General features: G+C 47.5%; 1 protein-coding gene across 1 annotated transcript; it reads left to right on the top strand.

Moving 5' to 3' along the window:
* Nucleotides 1–23,510, top strand: RAD54L (RAD54 like). The gene is made up of 18 exons (XM_073357830.2): nt 1–533; nt 647–733; nt 2,130–2,249; nt 2,827–2,887; nt 5,014–5,149; nt 6,277–6,346; nt 8,408–8,696; nt 9,289–9,413; nt 10,871–11,021; nt 12,935–13,061; nt 14,645–14,719; nt 14,985–15,115; nt 18,063–18,173; nt 18,591–18,714; nt 19,067–19,145; nt 19,249–19,428; nt 20,516–20,679; nt 22,400–23,510. Exons 1-18 carry the CDS (start codon nt 531–533, stop codon nt 22,599–22,601), a joined length of 2,235 nt encoding a protein of 744 aa, XP_073213931.1. The 5' UTR covers nt 1–530; the 3' UTR covers nt 22,602–23,510.
* Nucleotides 23,511–24,114: the final 604 nt, after the last annotated feature.

Raw genomic sequence — 24,114 nt, 5'->3', positions numbered from 1 at the left:
GCCCCGCCCCCTCCCCCCGCGCCGCCGAGAGGAGACGGGGACGGGCCGGACCGGACCCACCCAGCCCCCGAACCAGGGGTGACCCCCCCGCCTGCCCGCAGCCAGCCCCCCCGGCGTGCGAACCCCCGAACCCGGGGTGACCCCCCCTACTGCCCCTCCCCCAGCCAGCCCCCCCGGCGTGCGAACCCCCGAACCCGGGGTGACCCCCCATACTGCCCCTCCCCCAGCCAGCCCCCCCCGGCGTGTGAACCCCGAACCCGGGGTGACCCCCCCATACTGCCCCTCCCCCAGCCAGCCCCCCCAGCGTGTGAACCCCGAACCTGGGGTGACCCCCCTACATCTGCCTGCCCCCCATACAGACTCCTGGGGTGCTCCCCTCCCCCATACAGCCCCCAGCTTGCCTACTCCCTCCCCTGGCCTGACCCCCTCCCCATACCCCATTCACACTCCTCCCCGGCTTGGCCTGAGCGCCCCCCTCCCATCCCGAGCTGCACCCTGCGTGGGGCTGGATGCTGCTGTAGCCCCCTACGATGGTAAGGGGGAGGGGCAGCACCCCCATGCAATCACTGGCAAAACCCCCTCCCCTCAACTCCCGTGGGGCTGCCGCACTTCTTCATCGCCATCTCTCTCTCCTTCCTTCCTGCAGAGGAGAAGCCTGGCCCCCAGCCAGCTGGCCAAGAGGAAGCCTGGGGGCGATGACTCGGAGGATGATGAGGACTGGCACCCCGAGGCGGTGAGCTCCGCACCCCCCTTCCCCTCTGTTGTCTGGCTGGCTAGAGGTCTGTTTCCAGTGCTGCTGCCCTTCCCGCTCCTGGGCTGGGCTGTAAGGGTAGCGCCTTCCCTTGGCGGGGCTGAGAAATGCATAGGACCTGCTTGTGTGCCCTCTCCCATGGACAGGCCCAGTTTTCTCAGTAGCCGCCACCTCCCGGGATGCTCAGCGGTGACGCTTTGGCCAACAGAGCACAGGTCCCAGCGCATGATGGGCAGGGCGTTCCCACGGTGGAGGGCTGGGATTATGGAATTCACGTCCACTGGAAATCGGGCTGAGCCAAAGGTGCTCCACTGTTAGACCAAGTGACAAGTCCCAGTTGTTTAGGCAGGTGTTTCTATAGACAAACAGTGAGACCCCAAACATGCTGACCCTGGGAATTTAGCCGTTGGCACCTGATCATCATTTTAAGAAAGCATTTATAAAGTCCCATGGAATTCAGTGGGTCTCCAGGGTCTGGTCCAAAGTTTAGATCCAGACTTCACTAGAGTTTGGGGATGTTTGGGTCAGGACCATATCTTAAAAGTCAAAGTATGTGTATCTCTGTAGAGTTGGTCTCTCTTCTTGGATAGAAACAACCCCCCGCCCTCCAGGAGAATCACTGGATGTGCTGGGGGAGGCTAAATGACCAGAAATATAGATTCATAGATTTTTTAAGGCCAGAAGGGACTATTGTGATCATCTAGTCTGACCCTGTGTATAACACAGGTCAGAGAACTTCACCCCGTGATTTCTGCATGAAATCCATAACTTCCGTTTGGGCTACAGAGCATATTGTTCAGAAAGATACCCTCCCTGGAGGGAGAGATGGTTTTGAATGGGATCATTATAAATCATTGACCTCTCTATGTATGTATGTATATGTATTTGTCTTGTCACTTTCCTGAGTGTCTAACATTCAGCTTGAAATTTGCAGCCCTTTCGCTTCCCTAATAAGAACTCTGATCAGGAGCCAATAGGGATGCTAAAAACCCTATAATCAGTGTGCTGGCCAGCATGAGGTGCTAACTTTTTTTCGTGAAGGAAGTTTGCTAACTGAAAACAAAACAAATGCATTTTTGCTGACCCATATTTCTGCTATGTGCACCCAAATACTGCATGGGGAGGGGTTAATGGATATATTCAGAATTAGAGGAGTATTTTAAACACATTCACGTCCAGGTAGGTAAAATTTTGGGCCCATCGACCTTGGCAGTGTCCTTACAATGGCAGTGAGTAATGATGTTCTGTTTTCAGACTTACTCAGCTGGCTGGCTTCATTGTCTGTGTGGTTAGATGCTTATAGAGCATGACGGTGATACATTTATCCTGCGTTGGTCTCTCCAAATCGTCCACAGCCTGTCCTGATTTTCTTTCTTAGACTCTAAAGAAGCGGAAAGCTGGCAGTGAGAGCCAGAGCTGGGAATGTTACGTGTCACCTTTCCGGAAACCGTTGGCCCCATTGACCAATCGACCTCACTGCCTTGATAGCAGCAAACATGTAAGTGGATCGCTCGAGGGCATATTGTCAGCACATGCCAATGAGTAGTTGCTCACTGTACATTTGTGATCAGAAGGGCTCACACCCTTCTATTAGGTTATACATCTTGGGCATGATCTGTACACGTGCACTTACGAAAACTCTCATTGAGTCAATGGGAATTCCACGTAATGAGGGCTTGCATGATTATTTATGTTATAGTAGCACCTAGAGGCCTCACCTGAATTTAGGGTCCCACTGGACCAGGCACTTTATTCATAATGAAGTTCACACAACTTCCCTATGGAAATATTCAGTGGTGCAGTCAAGTATTAGTGATGTATTTAAGCAAGAAGTTTATGATGCTAGGATGTTTAATCACATGAAGCGGTATTAGTCAGTTTCATGTTTTGGAGAGTCCAGAGGGAAAACATATTAAATATGACTTTAAAATATCTGGGACAGAAACATCAGTGGGAATTGGGAGCACTCACCACTTTGCAGGATTGGGGCCTTAGCAAATGGCTTCTTTGTCTGTTATGTAGCTATCTCTGATAGCAAATAACTTTAATGTATATTTTTCTTTCTCCATTCCTAGGAGGCATTTATCCGCAGCATTTTGTCAAAACCCTTCAAAATACCCATTCCAAATTATCAAGGTAAATGAAGGGGGTTTAACAGATCTGTATCAAATCTGCCTCCTGTGAAAAAGGTGACATTTTGGTTTTGTCAGACAGTGATATTTTCCTCCTTTTGTATGTGTTAGTTTGAACAGAAAAATATAGCCCCATTAGGGAAGCAGTCTTATTTCTTATTAATATTTAGTTTGGATAATCCTACATTTCAGTACTGGATTCTGTATTACGACGGTTACATATTTTACAAAGTACCATAGGCTTGCATACCATGTTACAGAACAAAACTGCGAGACAGGTTTCTGGCCCAAACAGTTTACAGTCTAAATCAGTGGTTCCCAAACTTGTTCCGCCGCTTGTGCAGGGAAAGCCCCTGGCGGGCCGGGCCGGTTTGTTTACCTGCCACGTCCGCAGGTTTGGCCGATCATGGCTCCCAGTGGCCTCAGTTCGCTGCTCCAGCCCAATGGGAGCTGCAGCTGCGATCGGCCGAACGTGTGGACGTGGCAGGTAAACAAACTGGCCCGGCCCGCCAGGGGCTTTCCCAGAACAAGCGGCGGAACAAGTCTGGGAACCACTGGTCTAAATAATACCCCCAATATCACTAACCGGAGGAACAATGTATGTGAAACCAATAAGCGTGCACCAGTTTTCTTTATACTTGGCTTGATACTTTAAGTCTCGGGGTGATCTTTTTAATAAGCTGTGTCTGATAGCTTCAGCTGTTCTTAAATATGTGGTGCACAAACTTCTGACTGGAACAAATGGGACCATTTTTTCTCCCTTGATTCAATAACAGGTCAACCAGTTTCACTCAAACTTTAGTCCAAATGTGGGGTTTTTATTAAATGAGACCAAGTATGGTAATTACCAGCCCAAAAGGAACTTATTTGATACAGTGGTTAGCAGCTGAAAAAGCAGGTTTGAAAGGAAGTTGGAATTAAGCCTTATTTGTAGAGGGTGTAGTATGTGTCTGCACAGCTTTTTTTTTATGGTGGGACTCACTAGATGGCGCTGTTATACATAGTCATCTTTTCTTAGCAGGGGAGCAGTGTGCAGTCTTTTAAGAGAAGCTGGATTGTTGTTTTGTGCTGAATGTTCTTTTGGGGGAGCTGTTGCAAGCAGCAGGAGATTATGCTTCATTTTAATCTCCCTAACTAGAGTCAATCCTTGGAGCAGAATTGCTTCCTGGGAACCAGGCACTGATGTTTGGGCAAGGATTTCTAAAGGAGAGGTTTCCCCGTGTGCTGTTTATGCCCACTTCTGTTCCATGACTGGTGTATCTGTGTAAATAAATTACACTAAGAAAATGCCCAGAATCCAAGTCACTAATTTCTACTCTTAACGGGAAGCTCACCTGCAAGGCCACAACACCTGCTACCGCATGGCAGAGGGGGATGACAGAACAGTAGATTATGTGATATCCTTCTAAGATATGGCAGTCCACTGTTAAATGCAGTGCTGTAAAGGTAGATGCTAATGGTCACATCCTACCCTGGGATAAATGCATGCAACTCCCACTGAGCTCTGAATTGGTTTCTGAGAGGAGGATTTGGGCCAGTGGTTTGTGAGATGCCTAGTTATATATTTACTGAACTCCTAGAACATACAGCCTTTGGCCCTGCTTGTCCTTATACAAGGCTAAGTTATGGCCTTGGAGAGCCTAGGGGCATCGTCAGCGCTCAAATGCTGTGGAAGTGCCTGTATTAGCTGTAATGCACCTGCAGCGCTGGCCGGGGAACGTAGTCAGCACCCCCATAGCTAGCTCAGAGTTACCCCGTGTGCAGAGGGGGTTGGGCTGTGACTGTGAACCTGCCCCCCCCAGAGCTCCCCCACACTTTGCACGCAGATTATTGCTGCCCCTGTGTGAGTGCAGTGGGGGACAGGGCTCCCTGCCCTCCCTCTCAGCGCACCCGTAGAGAGCCATCCATCAGCTGGCTCGTCGAGCACATCTAAGCTGCTGGTGCATGCAGCGTTGGCTTCCTCTTGAATCTGTATTCTGCCAGCATCACACCCGCACTGTAAACAGCGTGTTGAGCCTCCTCCTTCAGGGCAGTGGATTGTGTCTGAATTCTCACCCTTTTGCGCGGCTCAGTTTTTTCTGGGAGGAAGCAACTGGCATTCCTTTGAATCCTGCCTGTGATTGTTTTCAGGGTCACTGGGCTTGAGGGCCCTGGGCATCAAACGGACAGGGGTAAGGAGCGCTCTCCATGACCCTTTTGAAGAAGGGGCTCTGGTTCTTTATGAGCCCCCGCCGCTGAGTGCACACGACCAGCTGAAAATAGACAAGTGAGTTACCCACAAAGCAGGTATTGTAGCTCCAACCTCGTTGGCTAGTCTTCCGTTCCCAAAAGGCTCTGAACCTTGGGAATTTGGATCAGAACTTTGGAGTTAAATGTGGTTCTGAGCCTTGTGGCTCTGGAATGTCTCTAGCTTGTAGCAATAGTAACCAAAGGAAGGAACATATCCATCTTAGATCATTTGTGGTGTTCTACCCATGGGGTTGACTCGTGGGTAAGCCCAAGGCTCATTGTACACTTCAGTCCATTCCTAAGAGGGCTTTATTCCCTGTCAGTTGCACGTTTCAGTGCTCAGTCTGGATATGTCAACATTAAGGTACAAGCCAACCAAAATGAGGAACTAAAAACTGGATATTAGAATGGGAACCATCAGGCAACCTTACCTAGAGTGGTCACTGATGCTCCCATTGCAGGGATGAGGCTATCTTTGCTAACCACTGCTTCACTTCCAATAACAGTATGTCAGAGAGGTAGGATGGTCCAATGGTTAGGGCACTAGCCTAGCATTGGGGAGACCTGGATTCAAGTCCCTACTCTGCCATAGACTGCATTTGTGACTTTGGGCAAGTCAGTTATTCCCCCTCTGTACAATGGGAATAACAGCATTACCCTGCCTCACAGGAGTGTTGTGAGGATAACTACATTAAAGATTGTGAGGTGCTCAGGTGTTATGGTAATAAGTACCTAGGCTAGATATATCCTGCAACCTTCATCTAGGAGTTGCAGGATATTTCAGGTTAGCACTAATCTATGTCACAAAAGTACTCAAGTCACAGCATCTAGTCATAATGTGGCTGCCCTGTGACATGGTCACCACCCATTCCGGTATTGTGGTGGGTGCGGGCTCTGTATCTGAATTGTGTTCCAGCTTTGCATTCAGGGACACAATTACAACGTGGTTCCACCTAGACTGCAAAATGGCACTGTGGTGTTTAACTGTCGGGGCAACCATGTACCAAGTCCCTAACGTGGTTGATCTTTGCAAAGCAGAAAGGATTGCTAGCAGTCGCCTTCCTTGTGCCACTTACCATGAGTCCTCAGAACAGGAGTGAGCCAAAAAAGCCTGGACCAGGGCATTCATTCTACTCTCTCTCCTTTCTTGTTTGCCTCCTGCAGGGACAAAGTGCCAATCCATGTTGTGGTGGATCCCGTTCTCAGTCGCGTTTTACGGCCTCATCAGAGAGAAGTGAGTTTTGTGGGAAACTGCTTTGAGCCATCAGGAGTTCCTTAATCTCCACCTCAAGTGCTTAAACTTTACAGAGAATTCTGGGCAGATGGGTGGAGGGAGGATGTACAAAGCCAACCGCTACCTTCACTAGGAAGATCTGTTTCTAACTATAGTCATAGCAACTGCAGCTGAATGGATTTAAGATCATCCTTAAATATGCCAAAGGCCTGTTAGACCACAGAGATTGTTCCTCTGCTGTGGCACATTCCATTCCCCATACAAAAGTGCTGAGATATTGTGGGGTTGGGCCCTGTAAGAAACACTCAGATAGGTTCAGGGTCAGTTGGATGTTAAACTGATACTATGCTAGACCTTAGCCAAAAATCACTATAGGAGATCAATTAATGATTGTAATTTCCAAGTAATATTAGCTAGGATTCTGGCCTGCTATACACACATCTGATGTGTATGTGTTTATATTAGACTTACACGGTATCTATCTGTCTTGAAGTCAAGATATGTTCTCGCTCAACCACAAGTTATGGGCTTGATGCAGGAATCCCTTGGTTGAATCTCTGGCCTGTGTTATGCAGGAGGTCAGACTAGATGATCATACTTCTGGGCCTTAAAAATCTGTGAATCTACCTGCTTCCTGATGGTAATATTCCCCCACGTTATGTGTTACATCAGAAAAGTTACTGTCTAAAAATGACACCATCTCGCTCCACAGATCTGCTCCCAGTGTCAGACCTGCTCACTTTAGTTTTCATTACTTCAGTCTAGCCTCGCAGAGCCAAATGAGGTGGCTTCTGCACTAGCTCATGCATCATCAGTAGAACTGTAAGGAACAGACAGATCCTGCAAGGAACTCAGAATAGAGCACTACACAGAGCTCCTTGAGGCTTGGGACCTAAATTCCAATCTCTGTTTACCTTGAAGAATTTATACAGAGGTGTTCACCTGCAACACACCTCCATAGGGTTTGTATTAATAGTGTGGTATGCTAGTCAGGAAGAGCCCAGCTTGGCTTACAAAGCCCCCTGTGCCTAGTGCAACAGTCATTGTTTAGGATAGAACCACACGTCAAGGCCTTTTATCATTGCACGTTAACTTGTTTGACTCTCTAACCATAAATTATCTGCACAGCTTTGCTCTGAAATCTCTGTTCCTAAATGTCAGCTGTCAGTAATGTATTTGGATCCTGAGTCAGCCAGTGTAGCTGCGTGTATGCGTTTCAGTGAAAAATATCTCCTGTCCTAAATACCAGAACCAGCAAAACCCAGGGCTAATGTGTTAAAATAAAACAAAAAAACCCCACACAACAGGCTAGGTGCCTAATAAGCTGTTCAGGATCATAATGGATACAGGACATTATCAGCGGTAGACTTATAACCAGAGGCTGTATGGGTGCAACCTGTGAGTTTTTATGACCTTCCAAACTAAGTAGGGTCAAATTAGCTTTGTGCCTGGATGGGAGACCTGCAGGGGTTGGTTTAGGCAGCTCTGTAGCTTGTGTTCTCCTTTCTGAGTCAAAACTGGACCAGTCATGTAAGCCAGCACGGTGCTTGTCTCCAGCTGCATAGCTGGAGACACTCTCTTTCAGGAGAGATCCTGACCACTTGTCAGTAAGATCCCATGGCACTTTTTCTGAGGAGGGATGGTAGCCCCAGTGTCCGGGCCAAACTATATATTACCATCTTAGGTGTTCCTCATCTACCTGTCAGTGCAGTATGCAGGTGCTAGTCTGAGCAATCAAATTCTGCATGCCTAATGTCTCCCTTGTAATTTCAGTTGGATACTTCTTCACTTCCTGTCTCAAACTGGTGTGTAGCATTGCTATGCGTTGTTAACCAGTTGTATGGTTTGTCCGCCCCAGAGGTAGCTGCATTTCAGCAGCATCTCTGGGGATTCCTCTATATAGTTAGTATAGTGCTTCCAGTTCCTTTGTGCTGTGTACATCTGAGATACTGTGTATGATAACCTCAGACCCACAGTGCAGTGAGACTGCGTTACTGCACACGGCTTTCGTTCTGCATCCACAAGTCCATTCTAATCAACAAGCCCCCCCTTTTCATGCAGGGGGTGAAGTTCCTTTGGGAATGTGTCACGAGCCGGCGGATCCCTGGGAGCCATGGTTGCATAATGGCTGACGAGATGGGTCTGGGCAAGACCCTCCAGTGCATCACGCTGATGTGGACGCTGCTGCGTCAGAGTCCCGACAGCAAGCCTGAAATCGACAAGGCAATGGTGGTCTCTCCTTCCAGCCTGGTTAAAAACTGGTACAATGAAGTTGGCAAATGGCTCGGAGGAAGGATTCAGCCACTGGCCATCGACGGAGGCTCCAAAGACGAGATAGACCGTAAACTAGGTGTGGAGGCAACTACATGCAGCTGGCTTGTCTATCACTCAGTCTGTAGGGGAGTCTTCTAGCAGAAGGAAAAGACACTTCAACAGCTGATGTAAAGATCTAGGGCCTGAACCAAAGCCCACTGAATTCACTGGGGGTCTTTCCATTGACTTCAGTGGTCTTTGGCTCAGGCCCCTACATCTCTGTGTTGGTTCAGTGGATGATCTCCTGGTGTGCACCCCCCAATGAGATTCACATGGGTGTGTTTGGTTAGGGCGGTTTCTGAGCCTTCCTCTGCTGGAGAGCAGCCAGCGCAGGAAAGGGCAGGGGATGGGAGGCTGAGGGAGGGACCAAAGGGCGTTGAGTGGGAGGTAAAGGGAAGGGACGAGGCGATTAGCGGAAGAGGAGGAAGCAGAAGGCCTGCAGGGGAGGGAGCCACTGGAGAGAAGCGTCTCAGAATGCTAAAGGGGAAGTGTCTCAGATGGGTTTGTTTAGGGTCTGCTCAAAAGCAGTTGGAATAAATGGAAAGACTCCCCTGAACTTATCTTCTGCCTGGCTTTCAAATATTTTTCCATTCCCTGTGCCGCTCACGTCTTCCTCTTCCTTCCTGTAGCCGGTTTTATGAACCAGCGTGGCTTGCGAGTGCCTTCTCCCATCCTGATCATTTCCTACGAGACGTTCCGCCTTCACGCCGAAGTTCTCCAGAAGGGGAGCGTCGGGCTGGTCATATGTGACGAGGTACAGAGACGGCAGCTGGTGTTTCTTTAGTCCCGTGCTGAGCTTTTTCTGCTTTCATATGGAGAAATAATCAGAACGGCCTGGCAGCATTTGCATCCTTGTGTTGGAAGTGCTCTTGGTTGCTAGCCCACAAATGGAGTGTGTGATAATATCCAGCCCCAGGCACCTTTCAGCCAGAGCTTCCCGGGTGCTGTACAAAGGGCAGTCAGTAGCATTGTCCTCACTTCACAGATGGAGAAGCTGAGTTACAGATTGGCTAAATGACTTACCCAGGCTCATGCTGCAAGTCAGGTCTCATGACCCCCAATCCTTTGCTCTGACCACTAGATTATGCTGCCTCCCATATGTTGTATACATTGCGTGTATTATCAGGCTGGACCTGTGTCCCCCAAACAGTAGAAGGTCAAGTGTCGGCTGTGCTGACGACAACACAGTAAAGATTAGGGAACAAAGGGCCTGCTCCAAACGTCCATTGACATCCATGGAAGTTGGATCAGGACCTACTGGACTCTTGTGTCTGAGAAAGGATCTCTTTCCTGAGCACTGGGCTAGCAGGAGGAGCTGTAAGTGCGAATGCATGCCTGAAGGGGAGCCTCTGAGTGGTCTCCTAGCACTGCTAGGGGGATGGGGGGGCTGACGATACAGGGGGAGAACGTGTGAACAGGCAAGGTGAGTGATCCTTGCTTAGGCTAACGAGTTTGTACTCTCCAGGCGCTGGATTCTACTCGGCGAGGGCTGGATTTTTCGGGAGCTGCCTTCACACGAGTAAAATGCAGTTCCATTCAAACCTTTTGTTCTCCGATGCTGTGTATCGGTATCCAGCTTCACATTTGTGCTAGAGCTCCGTTTTCCTGAAGGGAAAACAAGCAAAGCAAGCCTGTGCCCAGCCCCAGACCAATGAGGAGCTTTACAGCACTCTGCCCATGCACTTACTACTTCCTCTGCCTCCCCTAGAGGAGTTTCATTGAATGCTAGTGACACTCGGTGGCTTGGTTCTGTATCCGCTGTAATGCAGACTGAGATGATCCTGAAAGTGGAGCACATTCTTTTCTATCTACGTATTTATACTGTGCCCCACCCCGTGGTATCTGGGCACCTTAATGTTTTGCCCTTGAGTAGCAACTTTCAGCCAAGGATCTTGCAGCAATTTACAAATAGCGATAAATTAACCATCCTGGCTATTGCTGGGAGCTAGGGGATATTGTTCCCATTTTAGAAAACGAAATGTTTGCTTAATTTGGGCCATATAATAATTATTATTAGGGTAGCACCTAGGGGTAGCACTAGTCATAGAGCAGGGCCTCGCAGTGCAGGTGCTGTATATACCCAGAACAGAGACAGTCCTGTCCTGAGAAACTTACAGTTCAAATAAATCAGCGTTGACAGAGATCTCTCAGACCTGCTTCCTCTCACCAAGTGCCATGGGATTTCCTGTTTGCTTTTTTTTTTCTTTTTAGGGTCACAGGCTGAAGAACTCTGAAAACCAAACATACCAGGCTCTGGACGGCTTAAACACACCACGGCGAGTTCTCATCTCAGGGACCCCCATTCAGAATGACCTGCTTGAATACTTCAGCTTGGTGCACTTCGTTAACTCGGGCATCCTAGGTAAGGAGCGTGACGGTGTTAACCCCTGTGCAGCTTATAGAACCATAAAAATGTAGGGCTTGAAGGGACCTTGAGAGATCATCAAGTCCAGGCCTCTGTGCTGAGGCAGGATCAGGTAAACCTAGACCATCCCTGGCAGGTGTTTATCCAACCTGCTCTTAAAAACCTTCAAGGAGGGAGAGTCCACAATTTCTCTTGGAAGCCTGTTCCAGAGCTTAATTACCCTTCAAGTTAGAATGTTTTTCCTAATATCTAACCTAAATCTCCCTTGCTACAAATTAAGCCCATTACTTCTTCTCCTGCCTTCAGTGGACCTGGAGAACAAGTGGTCATCGTCCTCATTATAACAGCCTTCAACATGTTGAAGACTGTTATCAAGACCCCCATCAGTCTTCTTTTCTCAAGACTAAACTGTGAATCAAGAGGCAGGTGGCCTATCTGGCAGGGACCTCCCCCAGCCACCAGTGCTGGAGAAGTTAGCAGCACTGGCCTTCGTGATGGCCCTGAACTGCAAAGTTCAAATGTGAATCTGAGCATTATCCTCGTTTATAGTACCTGTAGTCCAGTAGTGTCTAGTCACCAACTAGATTGGGCCCCAATGTGCTAGGTGCTGTACTCATTCGTAGTAACAAACAGTCCTTGCCCCCAAAGAACTTACAAGCTAAATAGAGTAGGCAGACAAAGGAAGGCTTAATTATGCCCATTTCACAGATGGGGAACCAAGACACAGACAGATAAAGGGACTTGCCGTGGGTCACAGGGGGATTGTGTGTCAGAGCTGGGAACTGAACATTGATCTGGAGTCCCAGCCTACTGCCTTAACCACAAGACCACCCTTCCTCTTGATTTCTTAGTCCAGTGGTGGTCACATCCAGGGTTTTGGTTTGGGACATCTTTGGGACAAAGATGAGGAAGCTTGTGAATCTGGGGTTCACCTCGTCACCCTATTTACAGGGGAAAGGAGAAAAGTGTTTGAACAGAGGCATGATTTGATTTGTTTCTTTTTCCTCCTTGCTGGCGGATCTAATGCTTCTTATGGCTGCTTCTGCAGATTAAAACATTCCGTCTCTGGGCTCCGTCTTGTGTCCAGTGCCCTTGGTAGTCCATGGTCTGGTTTATTTGAAGAGCAAAGCATATAACTAATCTGTTGGCATTTTATGTTCTCCACTGCATCAACAGGTTCAGATTGGCTCTGATGCTGTCTGGCAGGGAGGGCGAAGGCTTGTCCCAGAAAGGCCACATTCTGTTCAAGGGCAAGAATAAATAAACCAACCATAGATCAGTCTTTTATGTTTTGTTGTTATTCTGAGGGCCCTGGTCTCTTTGTTGTGAAACATAATGGCATGGCATTAAATCTATCCCTTCTTCATGCACAGAACTCTCTCCCCAGGCCAAGAGCAATATGTGGGCTGTGTCTGATTCTGCCTCCAGAATTTCATCAGAGGGAGGAAGGGATGGGGATAGAAGGTGTTTTTATTTCCTCTTCTTTTTCTCCATGAGTTTTGATTTGGCTTGGGGACTTAGCACAGGGCGGCAACGTGATCGATTGGCCCGTGTCTTCGGCAACTCATGGAACCTATTTGTGCCTCAGTTTCCCAAGCTATAATATGGGGCTAATACCTTTTGGGGGTTAGGGTTAATTATACTTGTAAAGTCTTTTGGGGATGGAAATGCTGTATAAATGTTAAATATTATTCTGTTGCTCACATTCACCAGCATTGTCTGAATTATTTCTGATGTGACAAGCTAGGGTTTACGTGTTAAAAGCTAGGGTTGAAGTGTTTCCATCCAGGGCCCACAACCCTCTGGCAGTGCCTGGGGTGGAGGGGAAATCCACTTTTCTGTCAAAGGCCCACATGCCTGCAGATGAGATGCTGTTGTAACATTTGACCTTTCCCCTCTGTTTTGGACAGGGACAGCGCAGGAGTTTAAAAAGCATTTTGAAATCCCTATCCTAAAAGGCAGGGATGCAGATGCAAGTGAAGCGGAGAGGCATAAAGGGGAGGAGCGACTCAAAGAACTGATCAGCATTGTGAACAGGTGAGTTCTAACATCCTCTCCCCAGAAAGCGAAGCATAAACCCCTTCCCACGTACAGCCATTTTTGAAGATTCCAGTACGGTGTCGGAACAAGTCCTGTTGCGAGTTTTGTGCATTGAATAGCTGATGAGTCAATAAAGCCCTATTAACACTAAGACATAAGGAATATATTTAATGTGCAGTTATACTCTGCAAAGGGATTGTCAGAATGACACTCATGGTTCCTGCTAATCCCAGTTCATCACCGTGTATTCAGATTACAAATCAAAGGACGATTTTTCTAATTGTCCCATGTTTCCAACTCCATCTGGTGCCTTAGCATCCCACTGTTTTCCTTCTGCTTCTTGCATCAACCCTTACGATAAAGATTTGACAACTAAGACGGCTGTCAACTCTCATGATGATACATGAGGCAGAACAGAACCCAGCTCACTCTCATAGCTGTGTTGGCTCTGTGGGGCTCACAAGAATAAACCATATTCATGCCAGTTAGGTAAGATGTTGTGGCACTAGGAGTAAATCTCTTGAGTATTATTAATACTTAGTTCTTATCTAGCATGTTTTGTCAGCTGATCTCAAAGTGTTTTACGAAGGAGGTCAGTATCATTATCCCCATTTTACAGATGGGGAAACTGAGGCACGGAGCAGGAAAATGACTTGCCCCAGGTCACCCAGCAGGCCAGTAGCAGAGCTAGGAATAGAACCCAGGACTCCTAAGTCCCAGTCAGTGTTCTGTCCACTCAGTGACACTGTAAGATGGTTTCATTTTTTTACACCGTTACTTTTCTGATTATGAATCGTAAGCAACCACGCTAACGAAATCTTTGACAGGTAACTGATTGACAGCAGAAGAGCCCTAACTAGAGTCTCCTCGGCATTCACAATGTTGCTGAAGTCTTGGTTCTATATAAGCTTTTGCAACCATTGCAAATGCCATAGAGCAGTTTATATTCACGGTCAATTTAATTTCACACGGTACGGCCGCTCTGCAAAATTGGCCATGACCTTGACACGGCCTGGCAGTAAAAAGGCTCAGTGAAACATGTGGCTGGGAGGGGTAGAAGGGACTCCTTATGATCCTGCGGGCCCCTGCTTTTGTTCATGGTGAAGGGGATTTGAAGCTGGTGCTCTGGGGTCTGTTCAGTCTCTCCTGCTTGGGGAGTTCCCCACTATCCCCCATTCAGTGTGCACACCCAGGTTTCAGTAACTCGCTCATCCTGGAATCATGATACAAAAGCAAGGAGAGAGGACACGGAGGTCAAAGATTAATTGAAATCAGTGGTGCCTATAGTCAAGGCAGCACATGAGAGAGAATGGTAGAACTGCACTGTGGAACACTTCCACAGCAGAGAACCCTCAGCCTAGAAACACCTGCCCCCGTCTGCATGTAGGACCCAAGAATACACCCATCCCGGCTGATCACACCTGCCAAGATAGAGGTGTGAAGCATTTTCTCAGGCACTGCGGGCCTAGATTGTAAGGGACTTGCACAGTCATGTTAGTCAGGGACAATACTGCAGTTCACCAGTGGCTTTTTGTTCTTCATGTCATCTGTGTTTCTAATCCCCATTTCCTTCATTGCAGATGTTTGATCAGGAGAACTTCAGATATCCTGTCCAAATACCTACCTGTGAAAATCGAGCAGGTGGTTTGCTGCAGGTATGGGACAGTTTGCCCAAATCAAGGACAGAAAAGAGAGAACAAAAGTAAAGGCTAAACTCACAAAAAATAGTCTTGACTTTCGGGTCTTGGATTTTAGTGGTGTCTCGTCATGGAATCTGTGTAGGACTAAGGCTCTCCCCAGAGAGAGGTGTGTTTCTGTGGCCCAAACAAACTATAGTAGAGATGGAGGAGGAAGATTGAGATCAGCTTGTGGATCTTCCCAGACCTGCCGCACTGTGCTAAGCCCCCTGTTCTGTTTCAGGCTGACACCTCTGCAGACTGAGCTGTACAAACACTTCCTGAAGCAAGCGAAGCCAGCCGAAGAGCTGAAGGAGGGGAAGATCAGCGTGTCGTCTCTCTCCTCCATCACGTCCCTGAAGAAGCTCTGTAACCGTGAGTGAGAGGTTGATTTAATGCTATTATTGTATTATCTACAGAGCATTGGATGCAGAGCTTCACGAAACACTTAAGCCCAGCTCTCTGCTCCAAAGAGCTTGTAATGTAATGACTCCATCTGATGCAACTCCCTGTATAAATCACCCCCACATCTGGAGAGCTGGAACTAGACCCTTGAGCCTCCTGACTCTCACAGGTCGCTGTCACTTGACCCAAAAGAGATTTCCTGTGGCTAGGAGTGCTAAGAGGTCCAGCCACTATAGGGCAACATTGCTTCACTCAAATACAGCCAGCAGTAGGGTGGTGGGGAATTTTTTTGACTAAAGATTTTGTCATTGAAAAATTCCAATTCGTTGAGATAGAAACTGTTTGTGAAGCAGGGTTGGTTCTGATGACTCCCCCGACACGGAATGTTTTTGGGGAAAAAATTTTGAAAATGTCTAAACCAAATATTCTGTTTTTCTGGTTCAAAACGACTTTTTCTTTTGAAACTTTCATTAATGAAAAAAAGGTCGAAATCAAAAGGAAACATTTCGATTGAGTTGAACCAAAAACCTTTTTTGGTTTTTTGGTTCTCAAAAAAATTTTGAGATTTTGATTTTTCTTCGCCATTTTGGGTGGGAAGAATTTTTAAACTCTCAAGAATATTTGCAGAACAGAAAACCCGTTTCCTGCCCAGCCCTACGCGGTAGGTACATCATGACAAGGATGTACCCACTCAGCCCCAGGCTCTCAGAGACACTGTCGGAGATCCTGCAGAAGTAGGTGCTGAGCTGGGAAAGGATGGAGAAAATTTGATGGCTAGAGAATGGGAGACAGTTCTCAGCAGAAGGGGTGGCATACCGGAGAGGAGCAAAACTACAGGTGGGAGAAGGAAACCAGAGCCAGGTAGGTGGAGGAGAGGCGAGAGGGGGTGCTGGGCGAGACAAGGGTACAACTGTAGGCAGGGAAGAGTTGTGATGCCATTGAAGTGAGGATGAGGAGGTTGAACTTGATGCAGAGGAAGAGGGGAAGCCAACCAGGGTCATTTAGAACCCAGTCCTGCTTCCATTGAAATTGGTGCTAGAACTCCAGTGGATGCAAAGTTAGAGCCCTAATCACCATTGCCATGCTCTTCTGTGGCGCCCTCTGGAGGCAGCTGCTTCCTTCCCTGGTGCTGCTCTTTCACACAACTGACCCTTTTCCTGGGGTGGGGGAAGACCCAGGAGGTTGTCAGCTTGCTTTATGGAAACAGCAAGCTGCTGTGAGGCGTGCAGGTGATTTTTGGGTCCATAACTGGATTGGGCTTCTAGAGAAAGAGGAAGACAATGCAGAGGGACCAATGTACTGCTGCTCTGCAGCCTCTTGGCTAAGAACCGTTGTAGTATTCGATCGGTATCTTGTACTTCCTGCGTCTGGAGACTCTCCTGGCCTTCGAGGGTAATGGACTCTGTCAGGGTTCCTTCCCTGCTCTGAACTCTAGGGTACAGATGCAAGACCCCCTAAGCTTATTCTTACCAGCTTAGGTTAAAAACTTCCCCAAGGTACAAACTTTGCCTTGGCCTTGAACCGTATGCTGCCACCACCAAGCGTTTTAAACAAAGAACAGGGAAAGAGCCCACTTGGAGACGTCTTCCCCCCAAAATATCCCCCCAAGCCCTACACCCCCTTTCCTGGGGAAGGCTTGATAAAAATCCTCACCCATTGGTACAGGTGAACACGGACCCAAACCCTTGGATCTTAAGAACAATGAAAAATCAATCAGGATCTTAAAAAAGAAGAATTTTAATTAAAGAAAAGGTAAAAGAATCACCTCTGTAAAATCAGGATGGTAAATACCTTACAGGGTAATCAAAACAGAGAATCCCTCTAGGCAAAACCTTAAGTTACAAAAAGACACAAAAACAGAAATGTACATTCCCTCCAGCACAGCTTATTTTACCAGCCATTACACAAAAGAAAATCTAACTCATTTTCTAACTAGATTACTTACTAACTTAACAGGAGTTGGAAGGCTTGGATTTCTGATCTGTTCCCGGCAAAAGCATCACACAGACAGACAGACAACTCTTTGTCCCGTCCCGTCTCTTCCCCCCACCCCCCAGATTTGAAAGTATCTTGTCCCCTCACTGGTCATTTTGGATCAGGTGCCAGCAGCGAGGTTACCTTAGCTTCTTAACCCTTTACATGTGAAAGGGTTTTGCCTCTGGCCAGGAGAGATTTTATAGCACTGTGTACAGAAAGGTGGTTACCAGACTCCATATGAGACATCTACAAATTCTGTGACCCGAGCAATATCAGTGCCGCATAGTGATTTTTACCAACCTGTTATGGTGACCAGTTAGTGTAATACAAGGGTCTGGCAAGAGAACCATGCATTACTACTGCTGCTAGGTGCAACAGAAAGTCCTTTGTAAACGGAGCTACCTGCTGTGGGTCTCCCTGAGGCCCACCCACAGAAAATGCTTTAAGCTGGTTATTTTCCCCAGTACGTGATCCGTGATTCTGTTGGAGCTCTTGGGTTTTCCCCTGATGTCTCCCAGCTTTAACCTCCATCCTTCTGGCCAGATTGGAATGCACGTGCTCCTTACAGAGCCCATCAGTGCTGCTCCTCAGCTGACCTGAGAGGTGGTCATTTAGCAATGCCAAACTCTCCTTCCTTTTGCCTTGGGAGCACGGTCATCATGCAACTCCCTGGCTGCTGAGTGTTTGAAGGAGTGATCCTGGCAGTAGGATATGAAGTAAGATTGGGGAGGGAGGAAGCTGTAGCAGCAGATCTGGGAGCCAGATGGACAGGCCAGTGGGGGTGGGTGACTCTCATCCTGCGTTTATATGTAACTATACAGTCAGTACATTGACAAGGACGCAGTCATCTTGGTGCCATCGCAGTCATGCTTCCCTCCTCAGGGGGGAGCTCTGCAAACTTCAAAGCCACAGTGGTTTCCAGATTTTGTTTGTTCTTCAGACCCTGCCCTGATCTACGAGAAGTGTGTGGAGGAGGAGGAAGGGTTTGCAGGAGCACTGGAATTGTTCCCTACTGGCTACAGTCCCAAGTCCCTGGAGCCCCAGCTGTCAGGTAACCACACTGTAACTCTGCTGTGTGAATTGATTGCTTGAGAGAGGGTGGCCCCCTGCAACAGGGAGCATGGAATCTTATGCATGACCAGGGATACTTTGGGGTGACCTCTTAGGAAGAGGCTGATCTTGTGTACATCTCTGCATGTGTCCTTTCTAACCCAGTTAATACTCACTTCATCTGTAGATCTCAAAGCATTTTATAGAGGTGGGTAAATATTTTCCCCATTATTCAGATAAGGAAACTGAGGTACACAGCAATTAAGTAGCTTGCCCAAGGTCACAGAGAGGCAAAGCTAGGAATAGAGCCCAGGTCTCCTGACTGATAGTCCAATGCTCTGTCCACTGGACTGTGCTGCCTCCCTACATATTGGCAATGGGATGTTTTTAACAACATGTTCACTTTTCTTCCTTCCAGGAAAGATGCTGGTGTTGGACTACATCCTGGCTGTGACTAGAAGCACCAGCAATGACAAGGTAGTCCTGGTCTCCAATTACACCCAAACACTGGACCTCTTTGAGAAGCTCTGCAGGACTAGGAGGTTTGTCATTGGTTTTACTGATGTAACTATTGCAGGACTATACTTGGAACATAAACCTTAGCCTCAGGTGGCTGTTCTTTAGGTTTTTCCCTGCAAGACCTCCTGTTCTGAACTCTAGCCTCAGAGGGAGGCCCTGGAAATGGAACTAAATGTGACCCATCAGGTCTGGCTTCCAGGGTGAGTCAGCAGAACAGTTCTGTCCATTTCTATAGAGGCCTACAGCGTGACACTCAAACACAAGGCCATTTGCAGAACTGTTTCTGTTCTTCTTGGGTTTTATCATTGTAAAATCAGGGCTATTAAAAGGCTATGATGATCTGATCCCATTAACCATCCTGTTGTCCTGTGACAGGTATTTATATGTCCGACTGGATGGCACCATGTCCATTAAAAAGAGAGCAAAGATCGTAGAGCGGTTTAACAGCCTCTCGGTAAGTAGAGCTTCCCGGACCCGTCATTGGTCCTGCCAGTCTTCGCAGGTGTGATCATGTGACAGCTGGCAGGGATTTAATCTAAGTATGTCTTGCCCCACAGAGCCCTGAGTTTGTCTTCATGTTGAGCAGCAAAGCAGGTGGCTGCGGCTTGAACTTGATTGGGGCAAACAGACTCATCATGTTCGACCCAGACTGGAATCCGGCCAATGACGAACAAGCCATGGCTCGAGTGTGGCGAGACGGCCAGAAGAAGACCTGCTACATCTACAGGTTGCTCTCAGTGAGTCCGGAGTTACCTTTTAACCCTGTCGAGACATGGATTATAGTCTAGTCTGCAGTTGATTATACTGTAGAATAATTGACCTTGCAACTGGAAAGAGACGCTGTGGCTTAGAACCTTGTAGTGTCTGTAGCCATGTGGCGTGGATTGCACTTGATTACATCAGGCCTCAAATCTTCTGCCATGGAAGCCAATGAGAGTTAAGCCATTGATTTCAATGGGATTGCTTTTGGGCCCTGGCTCTTTAATGGTGGCTGGCTTATGGGGAAATAGAAGTGACCGAAGCTTTATAAATAAGACATGAATCTTTTGTGGCAGGGTATAGACGTGGCTGTTGGCAGGGCACCATATTCCCATAATTGTAGTAGATCCCTACAGCTGCTCCCATAGATGTGCTCCCATTGGTTGTTATGAACGAAAACCCCCGCCCCCCTCCCCCATTGAAAGGGTGTTGGAATTCCTACATGCCTGTTCTCAGGGGTATCCGTGCAACTGTGATACCGCAGCCCACAAGGCCCAGGACTGCCATACTAACTGGGCTGATGGCAGAATCTGCGAGTCCCTATTCAGAGCTTTAACCACTCCCTCTCCTCTGCCAGCCACCCCCGTGGCACAGCATTGCCCTCCACAGCCACTGCGTTCCCACCAGCAGGGCCCTTGGGACCATGCCGCTGAAGGGGAATCTCTAGCAGCAGTTCCAAACCCTGGTGTCATCGTGTAGCAGTTGTGTACTCTGATTGGTTTTCCTGCATGTCGCCTCTTTACTGCAGCCTGCGGCCGCATCAGCTCATGTTGTGATCGTGTCACGTCGCAAGATAAGCGGGATTGGGCTGGGTCAGTGCTGGTAGCCCTCTGAGGGCACTGCATGAGGTAGTGGTGATGATGCGTCCCTTGGATTCTGTACTGAACCTGTGCCCCCAGCAAGATGGCTCTGGGCAGCTGGAGGAGGTGGAATTGAACCTCTGGCCAGTAAAGACCCCATGGTACTTTTTATACAGATAAAGGCTTAATCCCAGCGTACTGGCCAGATCCCAGTTTTAGCCTTCTCCATGCTGCCCTTAATCCCACTGGCCGTCCTCTCTCATAGACAGGAACAATTGAGGAGAAGATTTTCCAGCGTCAGACCCACAAGAAGGCACTCAGCAGCTGCGTGGTGGATGAGGAGCAGGATGTGGAGAGGCACTTCTCGCTAGGGGAGCTGAAGGAGCTGTTCACGTTGAACGAGACCACAGCCAGTGATACCCATGACAAGTACGTTTATAAACACTGATGGGTTAGGAGAGCCAATGACCATGGCATAAACAGGGCTGACTTCATGACTAACACAGAGGCTGTAGGTGGAGATGCAAGCCCTCTGGTTCGCTGAGAACTTCTTAGTGAACCATTCAGGCTCGTGAAGTTATTGATCTGCTGATTCAGAAGTTGCTGGTACAGCAGGAAGATAATTATATTACACAGAATGTCTCATTAGTAGATTTCAAAGCACTTCATGATCTTTAATGGATTTATTCTCATAACGCTCCTGTGAGGCAAGGCAGGGCTATTATCCGCATTGTACAAAGGGGAAACTGAGGCACAGAGACGCTATGTGACTAACTGAAGGTCCCATGGGAAATCTGTGTCAGAGCAGGGAATTAAACCTGGGACCCTCACATCCTAGGTTAGTGCCCTAACCAAGTGACCGTCTTCCTCTCTATTGATGGGGAGGGAGAGGAGAGGAGAGTGTCTAGGGTGGACTTCCATTTCCAACACTCCATAAATCATAAGGAAACGGACACTTCCTACTCACCCTCTCATTTTGTCATGGAAGTTTCTATTATCGGACAAGTACTCAAACCACCCCTGCTGATGCATCCACCTACATCCTTGGGAGGGTGAGAGGCTGTAAGATATCACGGGGAAGTGAAAGTTATTTTTAATTTCCCAAAGCTTTTCAAGCACAGAAAGTCCAGGGATGGAAGATCCCTATTTGATCATCTGCTCCTTCTTTCCCCCCCGCCCCCAACACTGTAAGATTGTTACCCATTGTGCATTTAACAAATGGCTTGTCTGGTTTTAAATGCACAGTGGGGCATCCACCACTTCCCTTGGGAGGCCAGTCGACGTTCATTGCCATAGGTAGTGATTCCAAACCAAGAACAATTTTATATACAAACTGACAATTCACCCTGTGTAAATGTATGAAAATCAGATCCTTCCTTTGTTATCTGCCGAGTCCTGAGTTCAGGATTCCTTATTTAAAACCCGCTCCACCATAACCACTTAAAACAGCTGTGCTGGGCTGAGAGATTGTGATGTCCTTAGGTGTGATGCAAGGGAATTACCAAAGTATGTAGGTCCTGGAAGGTAAAAGGATGATTTTGTAAACTGACTTGTAATTCAAGTCTACACACATGCTCTGTTTCTGACCTAGGATTTTACAGGTGATTAGGTTTGAGGTCTTACTGCTCTGAGTAAACTAAAGAGAGTATTGTTTACCTTCTAAATGAAGCACTTTCTCAACTCCCTTTGGAGCCACTGCTGGTTTCATGTAGTTCACCTCTTTTCCCATGATTTGCCTGAATTTGGATGGATTTTATTATAACACTTTCATTGTATGTATAAACGTTCACATGTGGAGCCTAGGGTGCTTTGAAAATAAAAGCCCAGATTTTCCAAATGGAATCATGGTAACCAAGAAAGACTAAATGACCAGTCACGTGTCTCCGGTCATTTGTACATGCTGTTATGGTACGTGTGCACGCAGATTAGACACTTGATTTTGCCTGGGCTTTTTGTTGGGCCGATTGTTAGACAAATGGGAACTGGCTAACCCAAATGTTGATGAAGTGCACTCTGGTCGTTGATGCCATCTCCATTAATTGTACACCCTTTCGCCCAAATCTGAAACGCTAGGATTCTGTACCTAGCCCAGCAGGTGTAGAATGTGCCCTGGTCCTCACCTTTGTGTTTTACCATCTTTGTGTTTTAGGATTAAGTGTCGCCGCTGTGTGAATGGCCACCAGGTAAAGCCTCCTCCTGAAGGCTCTGACTGCACCTCTGACCTCTCCCAGTGGAACCACTGTGCTGACAAGCGTGGGCTCCAGGACTCTGTGCTGAAGGCCACATGGGATGCTGCTGTCAGCTTCACGTTCCATCACCATTCCCACGAGGAGCAGCGAGGGATTCCCTGACGATGCGTCTCCGATGGTGGGGGTGAGGGAAGGCTCCTGTGGAAGTCAATCAAGCTCACTTCAATCACTTTCAAAGCAGAGGTCTGATAATGCAGCCTGTGCTGTTATCTGGATCCAGAACGGTGGTTCTGTTTTCTTCCACCAAGAAATTGGTAGGTCTTGAGCAAATTGTTAAACTGTACGTGGGACAGCAGGAAGCACGAGGTATTATCTGTGCCACTCTTGTGTCTATAACGTGTACTGGAGAAAGAGCTGTTTGGCTTGTGAAGCGATGTGCTTCAGTCTAACTTAGGACCTATTGTAATAGCGTCAAGCCATAACCCGTTCTGCATCTGTGAGAGCACACGCAAGATCCAGTTCACACTTTGTATCGTCTTTTTATTTACCTAAGTCGCATTACAAAAAAACAAGTTCCATCTTCATGTGTAGGTTAATTCCTGGCTGCAGATCTGGTTTTCCGTGTGCAGCTACCACCTACTCAAGATTTTTTTCTCAGAGCCACAGTTTACAGTCTAGATAGTGAATGCATAGGCACTGATGAGATCTGGAATCAGCCGGCAGTGTTTACCTATATTATGTAGTAGACAGCTCTGGGAAATATCATCATTCATCTCAAGATCAATCCAACTTAAGCCATTTTTGAAAAACTTGGGTCTAAATGACTTGTGCTTCTGGATGGCCCAGTCTGAGACACCTCCCAAGGGCCTGATTTTCAGAAAGCGCATCAGTCAGGCCCCATTAAAATCACTCTTCGCTTTGAAAATCTTGGCGGAAACAACTCTCTAATTTGTGTTGGCATCATTTTAGCAAGATCATTTTTCTACAATGCAGTAAAAGAATAGTCCCTAATGTACCAAAATTTCTACTCAACTATATTTTAAAAAATAAAGTTGCTGAAGGACAAGCAAACTGTTCTGTTTAAAACATTTTTATAAAATAAGTGTATGCATTAAATCAATACAAGTTAACAAAAGCAGGGCCTAAGAAAGGACTTCCCTCCAAGGGTAAAATGGTTGCAAGCAAAAGCTTTTTGTTGTACTGAATGGTCTCGTGCAATGGGGATCTCTGTATTGGCCAAAAATAAGAAGGGCCAGTGCACTGGCTTTGTTTAGGCTTTTATTTTCTAGTCACGAGGGTGAGTGGGTTCAGGGTAGTTTTTGTTCCAAGCACAATATGAAAGATTGAGCCAGAGCTGTTCCTGGAATGCTGCAGTAACTGCAAGATTCCAGCAGACATTACTAACCATTCAACAGTAGCTTAAAGTCCTCAGAGTCCTGCTGTACGGTGAGTAAGAATGTTGTTTTAAATGTGTCGTGTTCAGTGGGCTAGAACCAGGTGAGATGCTCCTCCCTCCCCCGTCTTTATTCCTTTTGTTTATAGCCTCACTGTTGCTGAGTTTGTTTCCTTAATTGAGTCGCACCATGAAAGGGATGTGATCAATTCTCCCTTGCTTGGGGGCGAGGGGTGGAAGAGCCTCTACTTTCTTAGTACACGTTTCTTATCCCAGCCGTGC

The sequence above is a fragment of the Lepidochelys kempii genome, chromosome 8 (assembly GCF_965140285.1).
Source record: "Lepidochelys kempii isolate rLepKem1 chromosome 8, rLepKem1.hap1, whole genome shotgun sequence".
In the NCBI taxonomy this organism is placed as follows: Eukaryota; Metazoa; Chordata; order Testudines; family Cheloniidae; genus Lepidochelys; species Lepidochelys kempii.
This window is presented reverse-complemented; position numbering and strand designations above follow the sequence as displayed.

What these genes read in the sequence shown, in the direction of transcription:
- RAD54L (XM_073357830.2), top strand. An exon ending in GCCTTGATAGCAGCAAACAT is followed by an intron (nt 2,250 to 2,826) that starts GTAAGTGGATCG and finishes CTCCATTCCTAG; the next exon opens with GAGGCATTTATCCGCAGCAT. An exon ending in CGTTAACTCGGGCATCCTAG is followed by an intron (nt 11,022 to 12,934) that starts GTAAGGAGCGTG and finishes TGTTTTGGACAG; the next exon opens with GGACAGCGCAGGAGTTTAAA.